The sequence below is a fragment of the Pungitius pungitius genome, chromosome 13 (assembly GCF_949316345.1).
Source record: "Pungitius pungitius chromosome 13, fPunPun2.1, whole genome shotgun sequence".
In the NCBI taxonomy this organism is placed as follows: domain Eukaryota; kingdom Metazoa; phylum Chordata; class Actinopteri; order Perciformes; family Gasterosteidae; genus Pungitius; species Pungitius pungitius.
In genome coordinates, this window is record NC_084912.1 from 14195869 (window position 1) to 14219183 (window position 23315).

A 23315-nucleotide genomic window follows, 5' to 3' on the forward strand; every position below is an offset into this window, starting at 1 on the left:
TGGCTGCTCTTCTGGATGCCGTTGAAGCCCCAGAGTCGCGCCCCGTGTTGGACAATACAGGATATGTGCTGGTGGATATCTTGGATGACCCAGGGCAGAGGTCCTGAACCAACCAGACATCACTCAAGTGGGCTCTTAAACCTGGGCTTTAATGGTTCAAACTGTTTTGATGGCAGAAATGCAAAATGTGTTCATGTTCACCATACGCTTTTCAAGTGAAGTTCTTTTTCTTTAAAAAGAGGAGGCCCAAAGGAAAGCTTGTCTGCGTTATTTTACTCTTAGTAATCCATTAACAGCCTCATTTTTTTCCAGCTTTAGACCCATTTACCCCTGCCGTCCATGGTAGGACAGACCCTGTTTACTATGCCATTCAAAGAGATGAATTCTCTTTACTCAGTAAATTTATACCCCTGCTCTCTGTCGCCCTCTAGTGCCTGCTGGTAAACTGTGCCTCTGATGCTATATTTTGGAATACAAAAGACACAGCAAATCCAAAATATTGGAAGGAGATTTATTACTTTATCAAAGCAGTTAAAGCAGCATTTATTTTTCTAAACACACAAAGCAGTTTCCGTTGGTACATTAACAACGCTTCTCACTGATTACCGCCTCAAAATCCCGCAGCATAAAGCAGGACCAAGAGGAGGAAAAAAATCACATCTTCTTTTTGATGAGTTTCCTCAACAGGGCACTGAGTTTCAGACTGTATCCACAGAGGTAAGACATCTACAGTATGGTACAACACGAGAGCATCCATGGGGAAATGGAATAGGAGACATGCTGTTGCTGTCAAATACTAACACAATGCCTCAAGGACATTATAACAGATAAAGAAACGTTGGGAGGAATTGCACGGTCCAATTAGGAAATAATCACTGACATCAAGGAACAACTGTTAAAACTGTTGATTAGTATTGTAACTTAAGATAAAAGCTACGCTTAGATGAACAAACTCGTATTATCCACTTGGAGATGATTCAAATAACTACATATCCAGTGCAGGCCTATGTCGACTCTTAACAGTTTTTATTCCGTCTTAAAGTCATACTTTCTTTTTTTTTAACGTTTTAATAATGCAGTTTTGGGGTGAAGTGAAAACCTGCCCCAGTTCCAAATCTTCTTCTAACGCAACATTTAATGCACAACGGAGATTCAGACACAACCGCTGACCTCATTCCACTCATCCTACAAGGGTACGAGCATGGGTACTTGAACTAAGCATTAAGACAACCTACAGGATGTCAATAGGTACTGCATATCATCTAACAATATCATGCCGTCCATATAACACTGGGATTATACAATGTTGTACAGTTTCACAAAACTCAATGTTCAGAGACATTATGCAGGCCAAGTTATACTGATTTGGACTGTTTCTATAATCAGGTGAGGTGTTACCAAAAGCTTTTGCATGCACAAATAAGCCAGTAAGGCTGAAGCTCCAGGCTTTGGCAAAAACAGGCTTATATTGTAAAAGGTACATGCAACAAAAAAAAAAGGAAAAAAAAGAAAAGTGCAGGGTTCAAAACTACTCAATTCATCAAATATTTTGGCGAACTTGATAGATGCAACTTAATATCCCTTTAAAGAAACTTTTAATCTAATAGTTTATCTTGTTTTATACCCATACCTTTTGGAAAATACGCTTATTTGAGTTATTTCTGAAAGAGTGAGATGGGAAGATGGGGCCGACTCCCGTGTCTGTGCGTTAAGTTTGAAGCTGTGGCAATGAAGCCATTTGTTGAGCTCAGCAAAAGGACTGGAAGCAGGACCACAGTTTCACAGCTATTCTGCTGCTACATTGGTGGTAGAAACTATTATTAGTCAAATGAAATGTAATAATCACATATAACAAATATATTTACAATAACTTAAAAACTGTTCAACAGCGAAGATTAGCTACATAACGTATTACTTACTCAGATGGGCCTTCCAACAACTCCATGCTAAATATTAGCTAGGTAGCTTAATGTTAGCCTCACTCAGCGCACAACACACAACAAGTTAATAATACAACTTGTGGCAGTGAGTTAGTGTCACATTTACCCTCTTTTGTTAAAGGCTAATAATCCCGCAGGGTAGCAAGCTAGCAAGCTAGCATAGCGCTCTGCCAACCGAACGCAGAGAGAATAAACCAATACAAACCCTACGTGGAGCTACTGTTAAGCCAGCAAACAAGCTCCTACACAAGTTATTGTCATTACAACAACCATCACAATGTAGACAACAGCGTGCTGCATACTCAGCTTCTTTTCTAGGTTTTATTTTTAATTTAAAAAAAGGAGTTTGTTGTCATGTTAGAATATATTTGGCTTGTCTTTTCGTGGGCAACCCCTCTTAAATACGTCACAATAGAGAAATGAGAAAGTAACTTCTAGGCTACTGGAGGCAATCATAAGTGTTCTGTAATGTGTAGCCCAGCTTTACGGTTTGTGCATAATTTAAATGCATTATTCTAGCTGCTTTCCCCTGCTCCCGGTGTTCATGTGAAGCTTCGCCTCTTGTCGCACAGACATGAAAGTGATATCCTTCTCATTTGATAATTGTAAAAACCACTAATAGGCATATTCAGCGTTGCCAGATGGGAAATGTTCAACTATCGTAGCAGAGGCAATTATCAAACAAATGTAATGACTATCATATCTGGCAATGCTGGGTGTATTTCCCAAATTGTTACCTATTATATTAAGGCCCCCCGCCACCTTACCTGAAATAGATACTTTATACATAATCACAAAATGACTGTATAAATGAGAGCATTTTCACTCGCAGAAGGAAAATTGACTTTACGTTATACTAAGAAGAAGAGACGCACATTCACACATTTAAGTTCCTTAGAAATGGTTATGCAAATGGTAGAAAAGCTTTGGCATATTTTGCCTACAAGTTGTGCCTGCACACTTGGAAAAAAGAGCAGAACAAAGCAGTGTGAAGCTTCACGTAGCTCTTCCTTTAGTTTGTATGTTGAGTTCGCAATCCCACATAAAACTGTGGTGAGTTTAAGTAACCTATTCTGTATGCTATTTACATTGTTTTCATTTTATTAGGCCTTAGGGGTTTCAAGGTGAACCTTTGCTACAAGTTCCCAGGCGATCAGACTGAGATCCAACGGTGTCACTTTAAATGTACCACTGTCACTGTGGCAGCAATAGACTAACTCATCTATATAAATTTGATGTACCGACAGGGCACAGCTACACATTAAGAGTACAGGAACAAGCTCTACGGGGAGATGATCCTTGGCGCTAACCAAAGCACAAAGAGATCACAACATCTAAAAGAAGTAAGCGGTGCTTTGCTAATAGATTCTTAATGATTGGCATTTACAGATGACCCCCGAGTTTTTGAATCCTCTGAGTCCACACAGAACATGGGGGCGGGGCTTAAATGCTGCATCTTGGGAAACAAATGACAAACAAAACTGTTCAGTCGGTTTGCTGTAAGGATTCCTTTAAATTACAGTATCTTACCATCCTAAAAAAAAGATAACGGTCGGAAAAACAATATTTGTCAAGCTTTTAAAGTCAAACTAACATTTTGGCTACAATACTGATTATCGTCAGCAGGCACCACTTTGAACAGGTTTACAACATGAACACGTGGACACTTTCTGCAAAAGTGCAACCGGATGAAGGAGCTCCAGGAGAATGAAGGAGGCCAGGGTGAAGGAGGGGGGGAAGGCCGGTCAGTGAATTAAAAGACACGGGTGACAACATGAAGTGAGTGCCTGCTGCGTATGCTGAATAATTCAGCCAGATTTTGAACATGGAGGCCAAGAGTGAAGGCTTCTCCACCAAAACGGCAACCTCGTGGACATCTATTGCTTGGGATGTCATCATGCTTGTGAAGGACAACTCTTAGTAAATAATACCTTATTTGTCATGCTATTCCGTAAGATTGCATAGAAGATAGAGTTTAGTCTGGGGCGGGGAAATCTCTGGAAATCTGCTTCATTCACGGCCGGAGAGATGCTACCGAAAAAAAAGAAAGGAAAAAAAAAAGAGGAGGGAAATAGTGGGAGCCATTTTGGGTCCGGCTGCGCGCCCCCTGGGCTCCCAGCTACGACAGCAGGTGCATCCATCGACGTGCCGCGGACACTGCAGGGCGGCCAGGGAGAGACCTGCCGCCACCACCGTCACCTGCGAGAAGGTGCGGCGCTAGCAGCTGGCTGGGGAGGAGCAGACAGAGCCACACATGCTCAGTTTGGAGGAGGACTCGGCCTCCGGCTCGGGCTCGGGTTCTGGCTCGGGCGCATCCTCGTCGGTGGCCCCGGCCTCGGCTTCCCCGTCGTCGGTGGCGTCGTCGCCGCCGGCCTCTGACTGACCTTCCTCCTGACGCCTTTTGGACCTGAGGCAGTTGGAGAAACAGACACAGAAAAACATATTTAATCACGCGATCTGCATGAATATGTATATGTATACATGCACCATCTGGACCCCTCTTAAATTAATTGTAATTTGGACGGGGAGAAAGTTCTATATAGTTCTAATTCAACACACGAATAGATTATAAATAGAAGTGGATTGCCATAAATTATAGCAAAAAGATATAATAAGCCTTTTGCCAAACTGAAGGATTTCAGTAACACTGCAGTGGCAGGATTCCATCAATAATATATGAGGCAATCATTTAGAGCAGCACGAGCCAATATTTCCTCTCCTTACATTGCAGAGAGCACACATTCAACGATAGATGAGTTCATAGATCTGATGTACTGTGTATACTGTCCGATAAAAGATGAAATCCCTCCTATAACGCCAAAGAAGGATGGGCTCTTAAAAAAATCATCTGCCAGCTTTGAAAAACACTCACATATCAAAGTTATTTCATTAAAAGAGCTCAGCTGTTGTACGAGTTTGGAAAAAATTGCAATCATCAGTTTGTCTAGACGCACTGCATGCTCTATGGTTCTGTTTTCATACTGGACATAATTTACAATTTGCTGTGCCACTCTGCATGCTGCAGCCAATACAGATGAGTTCAGCCACGCTTTAGTTCCTGGCTCAGTTTCTTTTTTCATTTGTTGATGTAATGCTTGTAATATTTTGCAATTATGAATAAGTTGCTCTAAAGGGAAAACTTATATGCTTAGGTGCGCTTACTTCTCGCGGTTGAAGATCATGAACTCTTGCTGCACCACTTCAAGGCACTCCTGTAGGTAGTCATTCTCCTGCAGGCGGTCAACAAAACATCATCATCTCCCACATCAACATCATTCTTGTTATCATAGAACTACAGATGAAACCTCACCTCAACACGACCCTGAGGTGAAAATGTCTTAATTTCCTTTCTTCCCCTTTTCTCCATGACTGTTCTTTTCTTCCATCCCCCCCCCCCCCCCCTCTTAACAAGTCATGAATTGTTTGTGAGCCCTCCTCAAATTGGATGTTTGGCCCGAGACAAAAATAGAAACTCATATTTCCGAAAGCACTTGAGGCTATGACAACAGCAGTGAAGGTTTCATAATTTAATAATCTGGTCATAACAGAGTACGGGCACAAACGAGCAGACGCACACAACCGTAAGTGCTGCACGCAAACACACACAACCCTGTGTGCTGCACTCAAATCACACACACACTCAAACACACACAGCAAGTCTCATAACCCTGCTATTGTTAGAGGTACACACTCCTTTCACACGCCGATAAGCGCTGATAGCTTGTGACACACACACACACACACACACACACAGGACTGACGTTAATAACACTGATGTCATGATGACTGTCTGAAGGGAACGGGCCGCTTCTCATAAATATAAAAAGGATATTTCCTGTCTGTGGTAAATAACGTCTCAACTGAACAGAAGCAGGCGAAGGAGACCACGAGACTCTGGTACCGTATTTAATTCTGGTCCCAGAAGAAACAGGCGGGCCCAGGCTTCATCATGTATTAATTATGTCATTCGTCATTTCTAATGTAAAGGGGTCTTTCGTTCCTTTGGTTTAAACCATTTACAATGCTGCACCCTACTGTAACAGGATTTTTCCCATTGTTGGTGATGTATCTCATTCTTTTTACCATAAATTAATCCTTGGCTGTTAAATGTTGCTTTCATGCTGAGAATTAGATCAGACGAGAGAAACGCCTTTACTGCTACTAATAACTAGCTTAGCTTAGCATAAGGACAGGAGGAGTGTGATAGAACTACCTTTCCCAAAGGTTACAAATCACCCAGCAGCACCTCTAAAGCTCACCAACTCCTACAAAGGATCTTGCTATCTTTTTACCTGAAGTGTATAAATGATAATGTACAATTTATTCACTTCAATGAGCCGTTGCCATGCAACCAGCCCAACTTACTGCCACCAGCCAAGAAATAGTCTGGCACATAACCCAGTGAGAATCGTTTTCTAAATGACTTTTTTAAGTCTGAAAAAGACAGACAGAATAGTCAGTGCAAACTTCTCATCCAACTCATAAAGCCTCCAAATGTAAAACATTTTCTCATAGTACTTAATCCAAAATTCAGATTAATATAAATATGACTAATGCTAGTAGACAACTATTGGCTATGTAACTATATAACAGTGGTGTAATGTGATTCTGAACTCTGTTGGCTGCGTTAGCATTGTTGCTGCTCATAGCACCGGTGTGCTGTTGAGGCTCTAATTTCCGAATCATGAATCGGATTTCCATTTTCCATTTGTTACATTAAATAACATGTCATTTAGCATTACATTTTGTTATAATAATATAATAATACGGATGTAATGTGAGTATGACAGGAGACAATGCTACTTACATGCCTGTTTGGGAATACTAATGATTTCAAAAGATCCCACTAATCAGCCTACGTACAGCATGCCCTCAGCTAGCATGCTTGTATATTAAATCTCTTTTTGTATTCAGCAGCACAATTATGTATTGATTTGGTCTGCTGAGCTAAGGGAATTCACAGCAGCAGAGAAAAGAAAATATGCATGGCTCTGGCTCACTTCCAATCTAAAAATATGCAGTTTTGACAGAAACTGAAAGCATGAGGTAAATCCTAGGCTGCATTGTTATCTGTAACCAGTATCCCTCCTATGTGGCAGGTTGTATGATGTACAATCGGCTGCTTTTAATACCCGCGTACTGAAAAGCACACTAACCTAATGTGCATAAGGCTACAAATATGAAATTAACAGGGAAACAGCAAATCACCGCATTGCATAATGGGAAATAAGCATTTAGATGATCAATGCTATAAAAAGGACATTTTATCTCCCAGCTTAAATGAATGTACAGCTTTTAAGGCTGCATCATTTCAGCATTTCTTCAAGATGAAGAAATATGAAGATTATTAGCCAATAGGACAAATAAATATTTGAGAGTGCTCCTGTAGTCGAGGATCAATGACAACTGACATTTGTCGTTTTATTCCAAATCATGTCACGTTTTATGTATTTTTTCAGATAATTAAATCGATGTGTCGAGGACAAAGTCACTCACAGACTGAGAATCCTTGCTGTTGTCACGAGAGCGGTTCTTGGCCAGTCTCTTCTTCTTCTTATGTAGGGGACGGGACTCCAGGATCATCTCTTCCAGCTCAAAGGTGGGGTCACAGTGGAGGCGGCCTTTCTGTAGGGAGGGAGGTGCACAGGAGACACACTGGTCTGAATAACACCAATGGATGCATTCCCATGCAGGCAGAAAGCTACTTTGAGTCTGCACTGTAGTGGAATACAATGATGCAGATGCGTCGGATTCCTTTGGATTATTTAGTCGCTACACATACTCATTGAGATCAGCCTACGAGGAGTGTTGCGGTGTACTTTGGAGTGTTTAATGAATATCTTTGTGTATGTGGATATCTGATAGCCTGGCACTGACGTTAGGAACAAATCCCGCCTCCAACTTCTTCTCGCACACGGCGTCCCAGTTGACGTCCGCGAGGTACGGAGATGCCTGCATGTCGGACAGGCTGGAGAAACGATGCTCTGGGTTCACTGTCAGAAGCTAGAAGGAAGAAGGGATAAAACACACACACACACGCAATGTCACATACTTCATGTCACCTTCAGAGTAGCCACAACACCTTCGCAACTTTTCTCCTCGCTCAAAGCCAGACTCTCCTCTCTGGGAGGTGAAATACACTTGACAAATTGCATGCAGAAAAACACAAAACTAGTTTTTTGTGGAGGGCAGTGGGGGGGGTTACAGCAGAGTTCATAAAAATGATGTGCCACAGTGCCTGTCTGGGCTTGAGTGAACATAACTTAAGAATAAAAAATGTCTTTGAATTCCTAATTCGCCAGCTTATAATCCGCATCAAAGCAAACTTTTAAATATTGCGCCTGTGGACGGTTTATTTAGTGCCGTTGCTAGTTGGTAAATCTATATATTTGACCATGAAATGCTTTGCTGTGCTGTGTGCTAACAGATGCTAACATGCTAAAATTGATAGCTTGAGAGCCAGGGAACACAGTAATGAGGTGGTATTTTGACACAAAAAGGTGATATGAAATAACAGTACCACTGGAAAAAAAGTAACATGCAGGATTTGTTCATTTATTTATGTTGTACACTATTCTTTTTCCACAGTTACTTACCTTTTATGATGTGCATTATGACACTGCCACAAAACCCAAACAGGAATGCTGTATAAATGAACAAGCTTTTAGGACGGAGTGACCAACAGGGCTCATCAGGTGTGTAGTCTAATTGTTGAAGGGATCAAGACAGATGAACGCCACACACACACGAGTGGAGCATCTCAGTCAAGCGAGGAAATGAAAACTGGTATTTTTAATGCAATGGTACCATCTGTTTCATCCCTATCCTCAGGGCGAACACTGGAAACAATAACAGGTTGTGTCGTTTGTGTCACGTCAACCTTCATCCTGTGTTCTCTTCCTTTGATCACAGGTTGATTGGGTTTTGTCTCGGTGGAGTCCAGACACGGGAATCGATCAGCAGCAGAGCGGAAGGGACCGACGCTGCGTCCAGGACGCTCAGTCGCTCAGACACAGAGCACATGTGTGCACTCATGCTCTCATTTTCACTCGGCCAAAAAACAATGCCTCTTAACAGTGTTAAAAAATACTACCAAAGGAGATGAGAAGATTTGTTTCGGATAAGTAAAATGGATTATTTTTTACAGAGTCCACTTGAGTCATGAAAATCGCTCAGCAGATTCATTACTGTTTGACGCAAAGGGAATTATCTTCAACTGGCAGATTTTCACTTGTCATACAAAAGCAGCCGATACAAGGTTAAATTACTTTTCAAGATGCATATTATCAGCAGCAATACACCCACACACAGACACCTCTCTCAGCCACTTGCTTAGTTTCTGTGCTTCCATCCTTCAGATGCCCATCTGTCATTTTTCTCATCCTTTGCCCCCGGGGTCTCGGCTCATCCTCCCTCCTCCAGCGCCGATCCCCCAGCAGTACCTGCATCCTGTGGCTTCAGTGCTTTTCATCTCAATTTGAATCCCAAAACCACCTCTATATCCCCCCATCTCTCCCTGCCTCCCTCTTCTTTCAAGGGAAGAACATCTGTGTCTAGGCAGAGGAGTCCGGGTTCAATTTGATTAACCAACATTAAAATATATTTCCTCAAATTAGGATATATAAAATGCTCATTGCAATTTCCTTAAGTCTAAGGTGATGATTTGAAACAGTTCAAAATTCAAAGATGAACAATTTTTTGCATATTTGTATATATAATATTACTGAAGATTAATACTAAGCAACAAGTCCTCCCAGATGTCAAGTTGGAAGGATTTGGAGAATTTGGCTTCAAATATATATTTTTTACATCAATTGGATGATTGTTTTAGCTCTTTGGTGTAAAACAACTCTGCTTCAGCTGCCTAACAACAGGCGCATTAGTCAAAGGAAAAATGTACCTTGCAAATTTACACTTGCATGAACCAAGAAGGCACTCGCTGTGTGACAAATAACTGAAAGGAAGTCCTCCTCTAAAACAAGATCATGAGAAAACAAACAAATAATGAAGACAAAGATGTTATACTGAGGGGCATTTCTAGTTGTGTTCATTCAATAAAAGCAGTTCTACTTAATCTAAGGGACTTTCGCCACTTGTATTGGTGAGGTAAATAAAAGTCACCATCACAAACCTCTTTAATGATTTCAAAGTAAGAAGAGATTGAATAATGAAGTAAATACAACGAATGGTACCCGGCCGTGTCTGCCTTACCTTCCTCATGAGGGAAACCAGGTCCTTGGGCCAGGTCGGGCTGTACTGGACACTGACTGTACTGAAGAGCTGAATTAGGGACTCCACGGAGTTACTAGCATGGATGTCATAGGGCCTCTGATGTGGAAGCAGCATTACAAAAAGAGGAGAAATACACCGATCAGGAAGAGAAAGGGGACAGGGTGTATCAAGGCCAATTTAGTTTTGTAAACTCGCAGCATAAAAACTTCCAATGATGCCTTACCCATCCACGCAGCACTTCAAAGATCGTCACCCCGAGTGACCACCAGTCTACTTCGAAGGCGTAGCCCGTGCCCCCACTTACAAAAGACTGGAAGATCTCTGGGGCTGAAAGCACAAATGGAAAACCACTTCTGGATCAGTAAAAAGCTTTTCAAACCGCTGCAGGTATATGAGGTAAAAAAAAGAAAAAGAAAGTGGTCCTTCGCAAAATGTCAGCAGAAATTGTTTATTTTTTGTTTTAGTTGTGACGCACAATCACAAGACAAGGTGTCACATTTTTGCCTCAGCTTTTACGAAAATAGACACGGTCATTCTTTTCATTCAATTAATGATGAGTCATTAAAAACATGTCTGGCAACTCCTACCAGCAGTATCCTCATTTGGACAGTGTACCTTTGCCTCACGCTCACAGTTAACTATCTGTATCTTATTCTATGTAGTTCAAGAATACAACCCTTTTCATGCTTGTTATGTCCAATGGGGACAATTATTGGCACAAAGCTGTCTGACGCGATGGCCTGGTTGACATGGTGGTTGTGTGGTGGCAGCAAAGCAACATCACCCATGTAAGGCTTGGTTCCAGCTAAGGCCGTAGCTCTCTCTCCATCCTTTATTATTGTTGCTATGTTGAAATCCGTCAGGTGGGCGTGACCTGAGAAGAAGCAACCACAAAATCCATCAGGACTAAATCCATTAGAAATCATGTTCTTATTTTTGATAGATGAACTTCTAAAGACATGTCTCTGATCACATTATCAAAGTAGAAGAAAATAAATAAATGATTGTGTTCCGTCAGGCTCACATCCCTGACTCCTCTGACCGTGGGCCTCATTAGTACGTTTCAATGTCATTTTGTGCCAAATTTCCATCTCAATCCTGTCTGTACACCATGTACTTAAAAGGTTTTGGCTATTCACTTTTCCCTGATGACGAATCACTTAGAAACAGGACTAAACACTTACAAGTAGATATCAGAATGGAACTGAATGGATTTTTGAATGCATTATGGACATATTAGTATAAAAATGTCAGCCAAAAAACAACTATGTCTGTTACACACAAGCACATTCAAACAGCATCAGAAACAAAAACAGGTTTCATAATGACACGTTAAAATCCATCCACAGGAAATTAAATGTTTTTTATTCATTCCTTTTCTATAGTGCAGAATGCGGGGAGGTTGCTATTAAGAGTTTTAGGATCTGTTCTGATGAACAGCAGTTCTTATTACTGTATTACTTAAAGAGATGTAATACAGTGAGGCAGCTTTGGTAGGATGCGTTCACAAACTAACATAATGGAGTGATGGCAATGAGCATTCAGGACAAATTGAAGTTTGTCTGTTTTATATACACGTTAAAAGCATACTGTTATATTGACATGACTTAAGGTCATCCATAATATTGTATAATCTGCATTGAAACAAATATACAAAATAATAATAATGTTCATGTAGATTGCAAACAGTTCACATCCTTACCTTGCTCATCTAGCAGGATATTGTCTGGCTTCACATCTCTAAAGGAGAAATAACACAAAAGAAAGATTTAGCACTTAAGGAAATATCGATGCAGAAAAACAACCAAATGTTATGCCATAAACGAGGTTTAACGTTTATGAACAGAATTCATGTGCATTTCTATTCACTGCTGTGATGAGAATATTATTAGTCTGCCGTTTCAAGCTGGTGGGGCTAATTCCCCAGTCAGGTACCATTATACTCCTGCAGAATGAAGACGCCGCAACGAGAGGATGTAATTGAAAAGGCAGCAGTCAAACCGTGAACGTTGAAAACAGTGTTTGTTCAAAAATGTGTACAAAGTATAGCATAGAATTAGTATGTCAACACACTAAATACAATGTAAACTGGTGCCTTATTCGAACCAACTCCTGGCCTCCCTCCCAAAGCACAAACAGACGACCTACTCCTTGCAGCATTCCCTCTCAACCACAGTCAGAGCACACAAACCCCTTTGTGATTATATATTTACAATCTGTAGCATTTCCAAATATTAAATGCGCATAGAAAAAAAATTGATTATCTTCATTGGTAAAAATGTCTCAGATTCAGGGCTTTTTTTTGTCCCTCAGTAGAACAGCCTTAAATCCTAGACTTGTGGGCAGGAAGGATGAGCTGTGTGCAGGAAGTGTGCAGCGCCTGTAGGAGGTGTTTGTGGCCTCATGCGTGTGTGAATCACTGTCCATGTTGGTTCAACAGGGGGAGCGCACTTTCATTTCCTGCATTTCACAATCACAGAACTTCGCCGATGCCCCTGGAGGCTCTCACTGGTCTCACATGCTTGTTACACAGGGCCAACGGCCGACAAATCCGGAGGCACGTGCACGCACACACACACACACACACACACACCTGGATGTTTCCCAGTCCCTCCGAGCACTCTACAGGCAATTAACAGAGTGCGCACAGCTTATTTAATTATGCCGCGCCTCTCGCTAGTGTGGAGAATACACACACGGTCCGCAGAGAGCCTCGGCACCTCCCGCAGGACGCATTTGCTCGCCGTAGCAGGCTGTGCAACGCTAAACTGATGCTAATATCGTCTGCCAAAATTCCTAGAGGGGAGTGGTGGAGTAGGTGGTGGTGGGGGGGGGGGTCTGGAGGATGGTGCTTACATGTTCACAGCAGGAAGCCTGAAACCGAGTGCCAGCCACAGCAGCGCACCATTTTGTTTGATGTACAACACATTCACTCATCTCGCAGCAAGCGGGGAAAACACCAATCCAACATGAAACAATATTAAATGGAATTCTAATTTTGTACAGGAACATTTCCCCCCCCACGAGTGAGCAAATACGTGGAGTGTATGCATGATGAAGACACACAAAGCAGCTCGGTGCGCTGCGTGCGGAGAGAGGACTTTTACTTCTCATCATCATCGGACCGTTTTTTTTTACCTCTTTGGGCATGGTGGCGGCTGACTGTTGCTAGGAGACCGGAGACCTTCTGTTCCTTCGGTTGGTGCAACAAATAATTGTATAGTATTCTCCTGTCAAAAACTTACAGCGGTGGAACCCAATTGTAGAGCTGGCGTCGGCTATGGATCCCCAGATATCGGATTAGGGCTCTGAGAGCAGACGCAATGGGGCCAAAGGCAGTGTCCATGTCCAGGGGAGGGTGGACGGATAGAGAGCCACGAGATAAGCGTCACCCAAAGAACAACGCCAGTTCCTCACACACATGGTACACTGGAGAATTATGAGATGACGGGTGACTCACATGCAGCTGCACACAAACAACTTCTAAATGTAGGCCGGAAATGCACAAGCGAAAACATGTTTTTGTGATGATTGTGATGCCTAAAATGCTTTTAACTAGAGTGACCGTTTTGGAATATACACTTATGGGCTTTCTCGTTAGACAAGAAGATCAATCAATGAGTCTTGATGGAAAATTGACTTTGCAATGAAGTTGCCTGGCAACCTGTGTATTCCTCACAGCCGAGACGTTTTTTGTTCCTACACTTTTGTCCCTGATTTTGGGCAGATTAGACAAAGGAGACTAAACATCCAAACCAAGGAGTTGGGGGGGGCTGGTGGTTCTATTTTTTACCTTTGAATAAAAGAGAGCCAGGCTAGCATTTTGCTAAGCTAGAACATTTCCAGTATTCCATTTAACAATTATGCTTTGCTTCTTAGTTATTTTCAATACTGTCAAACACTCTGATGAATGCAGGCCTTGTGTCTAATGATTCAAGTTTTTATTGTTACTTTGCTATGTGTAACCATATCAGAAAACATGGGTATACTTCACTATCACATACAGGCACGCAGTTGTGTCTTAATTACTTGCTAAGACATTCACTTCCATTCATTTCCTGAAGCGTTATGCTAACCGTAACCATAAACGCCTCCGACCTAATCCGAACATCTAGCCTTACCATGACCTGATCTTAACCTAAACAAACCCCAATCTTTAATAGAGTCTCCACAGTAAAATATAATGATTTACGTAATGGGGGCGTTCAATTTCTTCCCCCTTTTGGTCTCCAAAAGGAAGGCAAGCTTTATGTCCCCACAAGTCAGGTAAAACACACACGCGAACACACACGCGCCTACACCACACAGTTGTTGAAGGAAGAAATGCAGCCCAAATGAGATTTCGAGTGGGGTTCAAATCGTTTTTCAGCCATCTGTGGCTGCAAATCTGCAGTCCGCAGGGATCCGGCTGTTTCACTTACAGGCTGCACAGACACATACAGCTATGCTCAGCATATTTGGACAAAGTGACCCACGGACAGCGTGTCCCACCCTGGTTAAGACGATGGATGTTAACAATTACTAGAACAAACACAAGGGCCGTCTTTATTATTGAAAAGGAACGTAAATAAAAGCAGGGATACTCGAGTGAAGGGATGAGGTAATGCAGCCCACACCGGGACAATGGAAAAGCCTTCAGACAGGCAGCTCCTTCCGCTTCTTTGATATATTTGTCTCAACGTGTAGATAGAAGATAACAAACAGAGCAGGCTTTGCACTGTAATCGGGAGAGCGTGAGTACAACAGCAGGATAAAAAAAAACTAGTTATTTAGTAATAAATCGAAACATGACCAATCCTTTCTACTATACTTTCTAAAGCCGCAGGGCATCGTGCCCTTCTCTGGACGCGGTCTTAACTGATGAGGTCAAAGTGGAGTACAGCGGCAAATCACTGTCAAAATTTGAGAGTGCAAATAGGGTTCATAAAACACCCGCGAGCAAAAGACCGCCTGGCGCAAGATATCTGCTCAGAATGTGTGAATATCTGGTGACTGGCTCCGCCCCCTTTACTGTCCGAAAGAACAACAGGGCGCGCAGGAAACACCTTTGAGCGCGAGCAGAGATCAGCCTCACGAGCAAAGAAGTTCACGTTCCGGACTTCCGCTCCCGAATGTTTGAACGCATAAACCTGACTTGCGCTAGTGGAGGCAGGTGGGATTAGTCAAGAGGACATGATGAAGTAGGGTGTAAATAAATAAACAGCCTAAAGAACTGCCCACGATGCTAGTTAGAAAGGCTCTGTGACTTTGTAGTTCTCAATGCTCATGCATTTTGGAAGCCCTGATAACAAGGCTGCAAGATGGAGAAACAAACAGAGGAAACGTGTTGAATGTTAAAAGTTAGAGACGCAACCTTGAGGATGTTCGGATTTGTTTCAGTGCGGAAACAAGTCCATGCTTTGAACTGCTACTGAGGTGTAGTGCATCTGATGAAACAAAGCATAATGATGTAAGGGCCTGACACTGGTGCTTTGGGTGTATCTGGAAAGTGCTGCTAGTGGTACTTTAATAAGCTTATCTAAGTCTAACATGTCTCTCTCTGATCTGCTGTTTGCAAGATTTAATCAAAACCCAGAGAATAAGATTAAGAGGTCTGTTCCCACATTGGGTGTGTCATTGTCTTGTCCTGAGTGACTCACTTTCTACCAGGTACCAAAAGAGGCCGTGCTACTGGAGCTGTCATGCTTTTCACTGCACGGTTATGAAGATCAAAACATTTTGCAATGACAAAATCATCGCAATAGCTAGAGAGAATTTGGAAAGAACAATAATGCTCAGTTAAATTTTGTTTATTGTGCTTTTGTCTCTCTTTTGGTACATGAATTCAAAATATTGGGGCTGGAAGGTAGACAGTCAGTCCATCATGACTCTAAATAAAGCATGATCACGGCAAGAGCCATTTTGTGGTTGTGATTGTTAACCTCGCACCACTTGGGGGTGTGCCGCTATGTTTCAATCAGGTCGCAAGGTCCATATAATCAGCAGGATCACCTGCCACAGGTGGGGGTTTTGGAGGCAAATAGTTTTTTGACCGTGGAAGTACGTTTTAGGATCTTTTGATGGTGTCACTAGTGGTAAACGGTTCTAAATTACTTTCATTTTGAATAGCAACGGTGAACGTTCAAGAAACTGTTGTTTGGAGAACAAAATAAATTACAATTAAAGACAACATCAATCAGGCAAAAGGGTCACTATAATCATTACTCACAGGTAATTATCCATACTCGAATATTGCATTACTCCTACGTTGACTTTTGTCTATGGAATCCATGAATGTGAATTTTCCTCTCTAGGTAGGATACAGTGAAGTGGGATGACCCTTGTGAAAGCTGTGTTTTTCAGTACGTATCCCCAAAGAGGCACAGAAGCTGGAGACCTTGACTTGAGGATGACATACCTATGGATGATGTGTTGGTTCTGCAGATAGTCGAGCGCCAGCGTCATCTCACACAGGTAGAGTTTGACGGCGTCCTCGCTGAACTGAACGCTCTGCTGCAGGTGGTAGCGCAGATCTCCGCCCAGCAGCAGGTCCACCACCATGAACATGTCCTCCTCATCCTGGAAGGAGTACCTAGGACCGGGGGATGGCAGAGAGGACGCAGTGCTCACTCACTGTACAGTGTGGTAAGAGAAGACATAAACACACAATGTAACGGGCTTGTGTGCACCAGCAAGCGGTAACAAAGTAGGTAACGTGTGCAAAGGCCACACGGACACACATGCATGTTTATAGAAACAACGTGCACAAAGGCCATGCGAGCAACCTGGGGAATACACCATCTATTCATGCGTCGTGCCTCCTACCTAAATACCTTTATATCGGCAAGCCATCTGCATGATGCATTGTTCCGTTTGTCGGTGAATGCGTGAGATGGTTTCTTTGTGAGTGTGCACCTCCTAGCAGGCTCTGAATGGACATTGTTGTTGTGCTCTGACTTTGAATGAAATGAAATGAGAAGAAAGTGATTGTCGAAAACAGCCCATCTTGGCATGAAGGGATATAATTCGCGGCCGCTTGTGGTCCGCTACACATTTTTGTCAATCAGGCTTACTAATCATGCACATCACAGCAGCACACTGCCTCCCGGTGATCTGGGTGGGGGCTTTGTAACACTCTGCCCCAGACGCTCAACAAAAACATTAAGCCACTCGGGTGAACAATCCGTTTATATAACAGAATCAATTTCTCATCTAAAAAAAAGGGTCGAAAAATATCTTAATAGGTCCCCTGGGGCCATTTGCTGAGGAGGGGAATCGGATTCTGGCTTATAGGTTTCTTCTCTCGAAACTCTTGTTGTAATTTTGTCGCTGAGCCAGCTGTGGTTCCCTCTGTGTCTTGCAGGTTTCGCCTTTAAGACTCGGAGACTGACTAAGCATATCCAGGTGCATTCCTCTCCATCAGTAAGAAAAGGGGGCCATGTTTGCTAGAGAGAGAAAATCATTCCATCAGAAACTCAGGACTCGGCGCTTCCCTCTTTTCATCAGCCAAGCGACCACCGTCCTGTGAGCAAGCGCTGGGTGAGAAATGACAGGAGAGCCTCCTACGTCACGCCACAGTGAGTCAACCTGCCCTCGGACCCTTCAAGGACCAGCCGCGCTGTTTAAACACAGAGCATCCCCGGCAGATGGCCGGCCCCCGGGATGTTGTTGCCGTTGGCAGGGATTCCTCACCGTCACCTTTTTATCACCTCATTGTCACAGTCGGATTCACAGGATCCAGCTGATGGATGAGCTGCCTCCGAGGCGTCATCTCGCCATCTCGGAGCTCCGCAAAAACAAAAAAAACCCGGCTGTGCTCATGAGAAAGACTGCGGTTGCTCGATGCGACTGTCAATTCGTTCAGCGACTTTTGCTAAGGTGACGAGGAGACGTCACACGCGTGGCTAACAAGGGGAGCAAATAAAAGGCCTCAGGCCCCTTAGAGACACGACGACGGGACAAAACACAAGCGATTCCCTGATCTTTGGGAACTCTTTGCCCCAAAGAAAGTTAAATAGTTTGACAAAACTAAAGGATTCTTCTGTTAATTGGGAGTAGAAAATACTGATTAAAAAATAAAAAAGTAAAAGTAAAAACGTAACTTTACCAAATCTGAACCCCTCTTCACACAGCAGTTGGCTGAAAGTTTCTCTCAAGCTCCCTTGTGTTTAAAAAGTGTCTTTTTATATTATTGTGCATCTATTCTATTGTGCATATATCTTTATGAAAGCAGCCCCCCCCCCCATCTTTCTTTTGCCACCTGACAAGGTCATGTGACTGATTGTATGAGCTAGTCCATTTCTAACATCCTCCAGCCTTAAGCAAAGTAGTCCAGGTTACTCGCCCCCATTTCCACTGACTCCAGCATGTTCCACAGGGATCCAAAGGTTTTTTGAGGACATGACAGGCCTGAGATAAGATATACAATGGGTCCAGCATTCTCAGGGCCTAACCTTTAGTCTACTCCCAGATGGACATGCCTTTTCAAGGACGTGTCAAGGAAGAATCCTAATCAGGGTCCAGAACTACCTCAACTGGCTCCTTTATATGACGGGTCAACACTTCTCTTTCCAGATGGCAGCGCCCCTCAAGAAAATGTGTTTTCAGATGCTGGTTTTCAAGGATTTCATCTACTTTAAGGAGATTGCATATATTAGTGGATGACAAAGAGGAAGAGAGATGAATTGTGACAGATGTCAGTATTGTTTAGATAAATGTCCAAATGCATAGAGCAATCCTTGAAATATAAGAGACCACTTTATGGCTCCTTTTGGAGGCCTCTTAAGCTTTTAGAGCTCAAAGCAGTGAACCACGGTTGTCCTCCCAGTTCCCTCCAGATGTCTCAACTTCTCCCCATGTCCAATGCAGAGTCCAGAAGAAGCTCATTTTCTCTTTGGTCACAACCCAGAGCTCATGCCCATTGGTGAGGGTCATGAGGTAGATGAACGGGTAAAGGTACTTGATACTGTTCAGCACTGTTTTCAATCAGGAGCGCAGCTTCAGACCTGGAGGTACTGACCCCCCCCCCTCCTCCCCCCTAAAAGTGTGTGCTGGAGGAAACTGGGGACAGCACTAAGTAGAATGCATCACTGCTTGCCTGCTGTTTTGTTCTAACACATTAGACGAGATGCATCCTTGAGTAGAGGGAAGTCCAAAACCCAAAATCGGGAGGAGGCCACGTGCAAACAGCCGGGACAGGACTAGGCTGGAACAGTCACAGCAAATAAGAGGTAAGGCTGGCCGGCTGGGAGGAGCACAAGTCTGAAATAATCAGGCCACGATGACTAATGAGTCTGGGGAGGCGGAGAAGAGAGAGGGACAGCGGAAGAGGAGAATAGTTTTTAGGAAAAAGAGCAACTGGGATACAGGAGCAGGTGTTGCCTGTTGGCTGCGGGTGGTCTGCAGAAGTTTTTAAAGGCCTACATAAAGTCGATGACAGCGATGGGCTGGCTGGAACTGGATCGCGAGACAACCCTCCCCCCCCCCCCGTCCCGCTCCTCTGTGGATTCCAGCGACAATGGTGTGAGTGACCGCTGCGTCTCCTCCCAGAGGTCGTAAAACACACCTCCACTGGCCTACTTTCACAAGGTACACAGCGTCCCACAAAAGAAAGTTCTTCTTCAAAACTGGCAGATTTGGTTAAAGTGCTTCAAGGCTGCGAATACAGGGCAAAATCATCTGGAGACGCACAGCACTATATTAGAGGACAAGACTCCGGTGCTTTTGGAAATGATGCAATTTTTTTCCAGGATGATTTAAGGCTAAGCCCCCTCACAGGCCCTGTTAAGAGCTGCTGACAGGCCGTGGAGAGGCTAATTTGTATCGCAGTTTCTCATGCAGGCCTGAGATCAATATTCCTAATGGAGGCTGAACAGGACACGCCACATCCATCCTCACTGCTCCTTTTGCCCGCTGTCTAAACTCGCATGAAGGGATGGACGGTAAGAGCAGAGCCCGATACCACTCCTGACTCTCCACTGCTTTGGCTCTACAGACGATCCGGAGGGACTGCTTAAAGCTCGGACCCTTTCGCAACCACAGCTGCTGCAACCAAAGCGCGGCTGCCCTCGCCGCTCTGCGGCTCGTTAGTGTCCCACGTCGCCATTGTGTCCATGATTCACTGCTGCGTCGTGTGGCCCTCAGGGAGAACGGGCTGCTTGAGAGTGATCTGTTGTGATGTAACGCTTAGGGCGAGACGCTGCCTTTACAACGATGCACTATGCTCCACGGAGCAGTGGATATCAGCATTTGCTGGGTCTTCTCCGCTCCTGGGGTGGGGGGGGTGGGTTTCAAACACAGGCGACGGAAAGAAGGAAGTCTGCGTTTTCACATGTGTCACAAACCCTTTCAAGATTTTGTGTGGATTTTAGTGTGCGCAGCATATTCTTCCTCCTGCGGGGTAATCCTTTCAGTGAACCCTCGACTCCTACACATCATATCTATGCAGCGAGGGAATGCGTAGCGCCAATTATTGTTGGCTGCAAACTTGACATCCGCCCAGCTTAAGGCAGACGTAACTCGGCTGATGGGATTTCAGTGTGGGTTCTCACCACGTTGCGTCCTAATGAATTTTCTCTGAAGCTACGGACGAGGCTGCTGAAAAGCACGCGGGAATTCTGGCCGTCTCAAACAAAACCCTCTGCTTCCAGACAGTAAGCGTGTCTTTGTGTGTAGGTGAGAGCTGGAGGAAAACCTTACAATCCTCTAAGTCTGCACATTTTGTTTTTCTTTCGACCAAATCGATGCTTCCCTCGCTCTGTCTTTGTGCCCCCCTCCACCCGCTCATTGTCTCGCTGTGATTGCAAGAATCATTACTTCCTCTGACAGCTGTTTGCTGGGTTTTCCCATTCTCTCGGTCTCCGGCTGCGTCTCTCCGGGTCCTTCCTGGCACTCTATCAATAAAAAAACACTCCTATGAAGCTCCATCAAAGCCAGCGTTTCCCGTGACTGCATTTACTTTTTTTTATTTGTTGCTGTTGCTGCTCGCTTTAAGCAGTTCCCAAAAACCCCAGCTGGTCGATCGCACACCCATTAATAATACGCCGAGGTGCCAAGTCGCAGGGCGCCGGGAGTCAGAAATGATTGGTTTGACGAGCCCATGGACACTGGCAACTCGTCGACCTGCAGGGGATTGGTTCAACAACATGCCCACGCACCGAACCAATTAGGGACCACGTTGGCGCACAGGAGGGGGAGACGATGGGAAGATGAAGCGGCGCTCTCGGCGTTCCCATCTCATGGCCTGGCTGAGACGTTGTCTCAAGTGGAGAAGACCGCTTGTGTGATGCGTTCAGGTGCGACACCAAACGATGCTGTGCCGGAGTGTCGGCTTAAAGTAAATCAAAGCGCTGCGAGTTGATTCCCTTTATGTCGCACCGTGTTTCCTTCAATACATGTTTGTACAGCTAGAAAACTCGCCCGAAATGCTTTAGCGCCAGAAGACGAAGAGAAGAGAGTACCGTATGAATCTGTTCCATATGCAGTATTACCCCTAAAAACATCAACGTCAACTCGGCCACTCAATTTCTGGCTATGTTTGCTGAAGGTGGACAGATCCCTATAGAAACAGCTGCGTTCTGGCATCTTCACACAGCTGTTTTTGCGTTCCATCCCGCTCTTGTCACACAATCAGACAGCAGTGACGACAGCCTGTTGGGGCCTCACTAGGACGCTTCGTTCGGCTTTGACAGCTTCCTCATGCTATTTGAGGGCCAGTCAAATACTGTACGAGCACACAAGCTCTGAGCAACGAGGGGGAACTTTGTTGTGAAGAAAAGACGTCAAAAGTCCTGATGACCAACACTGGACTAGACGACGATAGACGGCCCACTAACGAGAGCTTTTTGAATCGGGAAGCCATTGATTTCAAAATTGTTTTCATACAGCTGAAATGCCCACCTGCAGGAAAAACATCCATCTTTTGCGGTATCAAGCCTTGCAAATAGCTTGGGTCACAATCATCGGGACATTTCTATTCCCATTAATACAATGGATTTATTTTTGTGGGGATCAAAGCATTTAAATAATTTATTGTCTGCATCCAGAAACAACAATTGTGTCCCTATTGATATTGATAATGTTAAGGCCACTCATTTGAAATAACCTGCCCATAGTTGGTACATTAACTTATTAGCTAACTCTTGAGGTGATTAACAACAATAATCGGTTGCCACTGAAATTGCTCCCACCAAAAGATTTGTCACTTTGAACCGTTGACAGTTTGTACAGAGGACAATAAAGAGAAACTAAGGCCAATCTCAATGCTGCGAGTACCAGAAAAACAAAACCGTGTATGAATATCACCACGGCTGCATAACATACTTTTGTTTTTGTGCTTTCACTGTGAACAGACCCTTTCATGTTTCTGACATTAAACATATTTATTGTTAAACTTATGGATGTGAACAAGGCGGCGGATTATCAAGCGCAGCTGAGAGCGATTAAAACGTTAAAACGTCCGTCTGAGCTCATGTTTCCGACATGCTGCCAGTGCGGTGGGCCGGCCCTGTGTGGAGCAGAGGCAGGAGGTGTGATACCATCATCTTTGTCACTAATGGGGAATTTAAAATAGATAGTGCATGGTATGAGAGGGTGACAGAAAAAGCAGAGCAACACATGCAAAACTAGAACACAGAATGCTTTGGCAGCCACACACTCCTTCAGGGAATTACACGATAAAAAATACACACAGGCCTAGTACTGTATGCTCATTAAAATGCCTTCAGTTTTTACTAATAGAGCGGCTTCTCAAGCAGGAAAAGTAAAAGATTAAACAGGTTATACGTAAACCTTACACTACTTGAGGGGAAAGAGCTCGACATTGGTTTCATCAACTCGCCATCAGCACATAATCAATCCATCGTGGAATGTGCAAAAACATTAAATATTCCTCCAGCGTTTCCCAGAGAAGACTAACACGTGCAATATCTTTCCACCAATTACTAAGGAGCAAAGTGCTTTGTGTAATATGCCGTGAATGCTGTGCCAGGTCCCCAATTACATTTAGAAATGTGGTCCGCTCGGAGATGAGCGTTGAATAATGACAGAAGCCTTCATTCACCCACATATCAGACTCATGGGAAGAATAAGGTCATTTCAAAGCACAGTAATTACCAAAAGTGTGCTTCACAGGCCCGGAGTCGGAATTAATATCCTGAAATACTT

The 23315-nt window shown here is 43.7% G+C and overlaps 1 protein-coding gene across 1 annotated transcript in view; it reads right to left on the minus strand.

The window, feature by feature from the left end:
• Positions 1-497: 497 nt before the first annotated feature.
• The window catches only part of LOC119213881 (serine/threonine-protein kinase 32C-like), a 51968-nt gene continuing 29150 nt past the window's right edge, over positions 498-23315 (minus strand). Inside the window, exons 4-12 of the mRNA XM_037465080.2 lie at positions 16570-16743; positions 11875-11912; positions 10957-11046; positions 10396-10499; positions 10152-10268; positions 7818-7943; positions 7437-7565; positions 5103-5170; positions 498-4347 (exon numbers count right to left, since the gene is read on the minus strand). Of these exons, the coding sequence (XP_037320977.1) occupies positions 4158-4347; positions 5103-5170; positions 7437-7565; positions 7818-7943; positions 10152-10268; positions 10396-10499; positions 10957-11046; positions 11875-11912; positions 16570-16743 (1036 nt within the window). The 3' untranslated portion in view covers positions 498-4157. The remainder of the gene's footprint in view (positions 4348-5102; positions 5171-7436; positions 7566-7817; positions 7944-10151; positions 10269-10395; positions 10500-10956; positions 11047-11874; positions 11913-16569; positions 16744-23315) is intronic.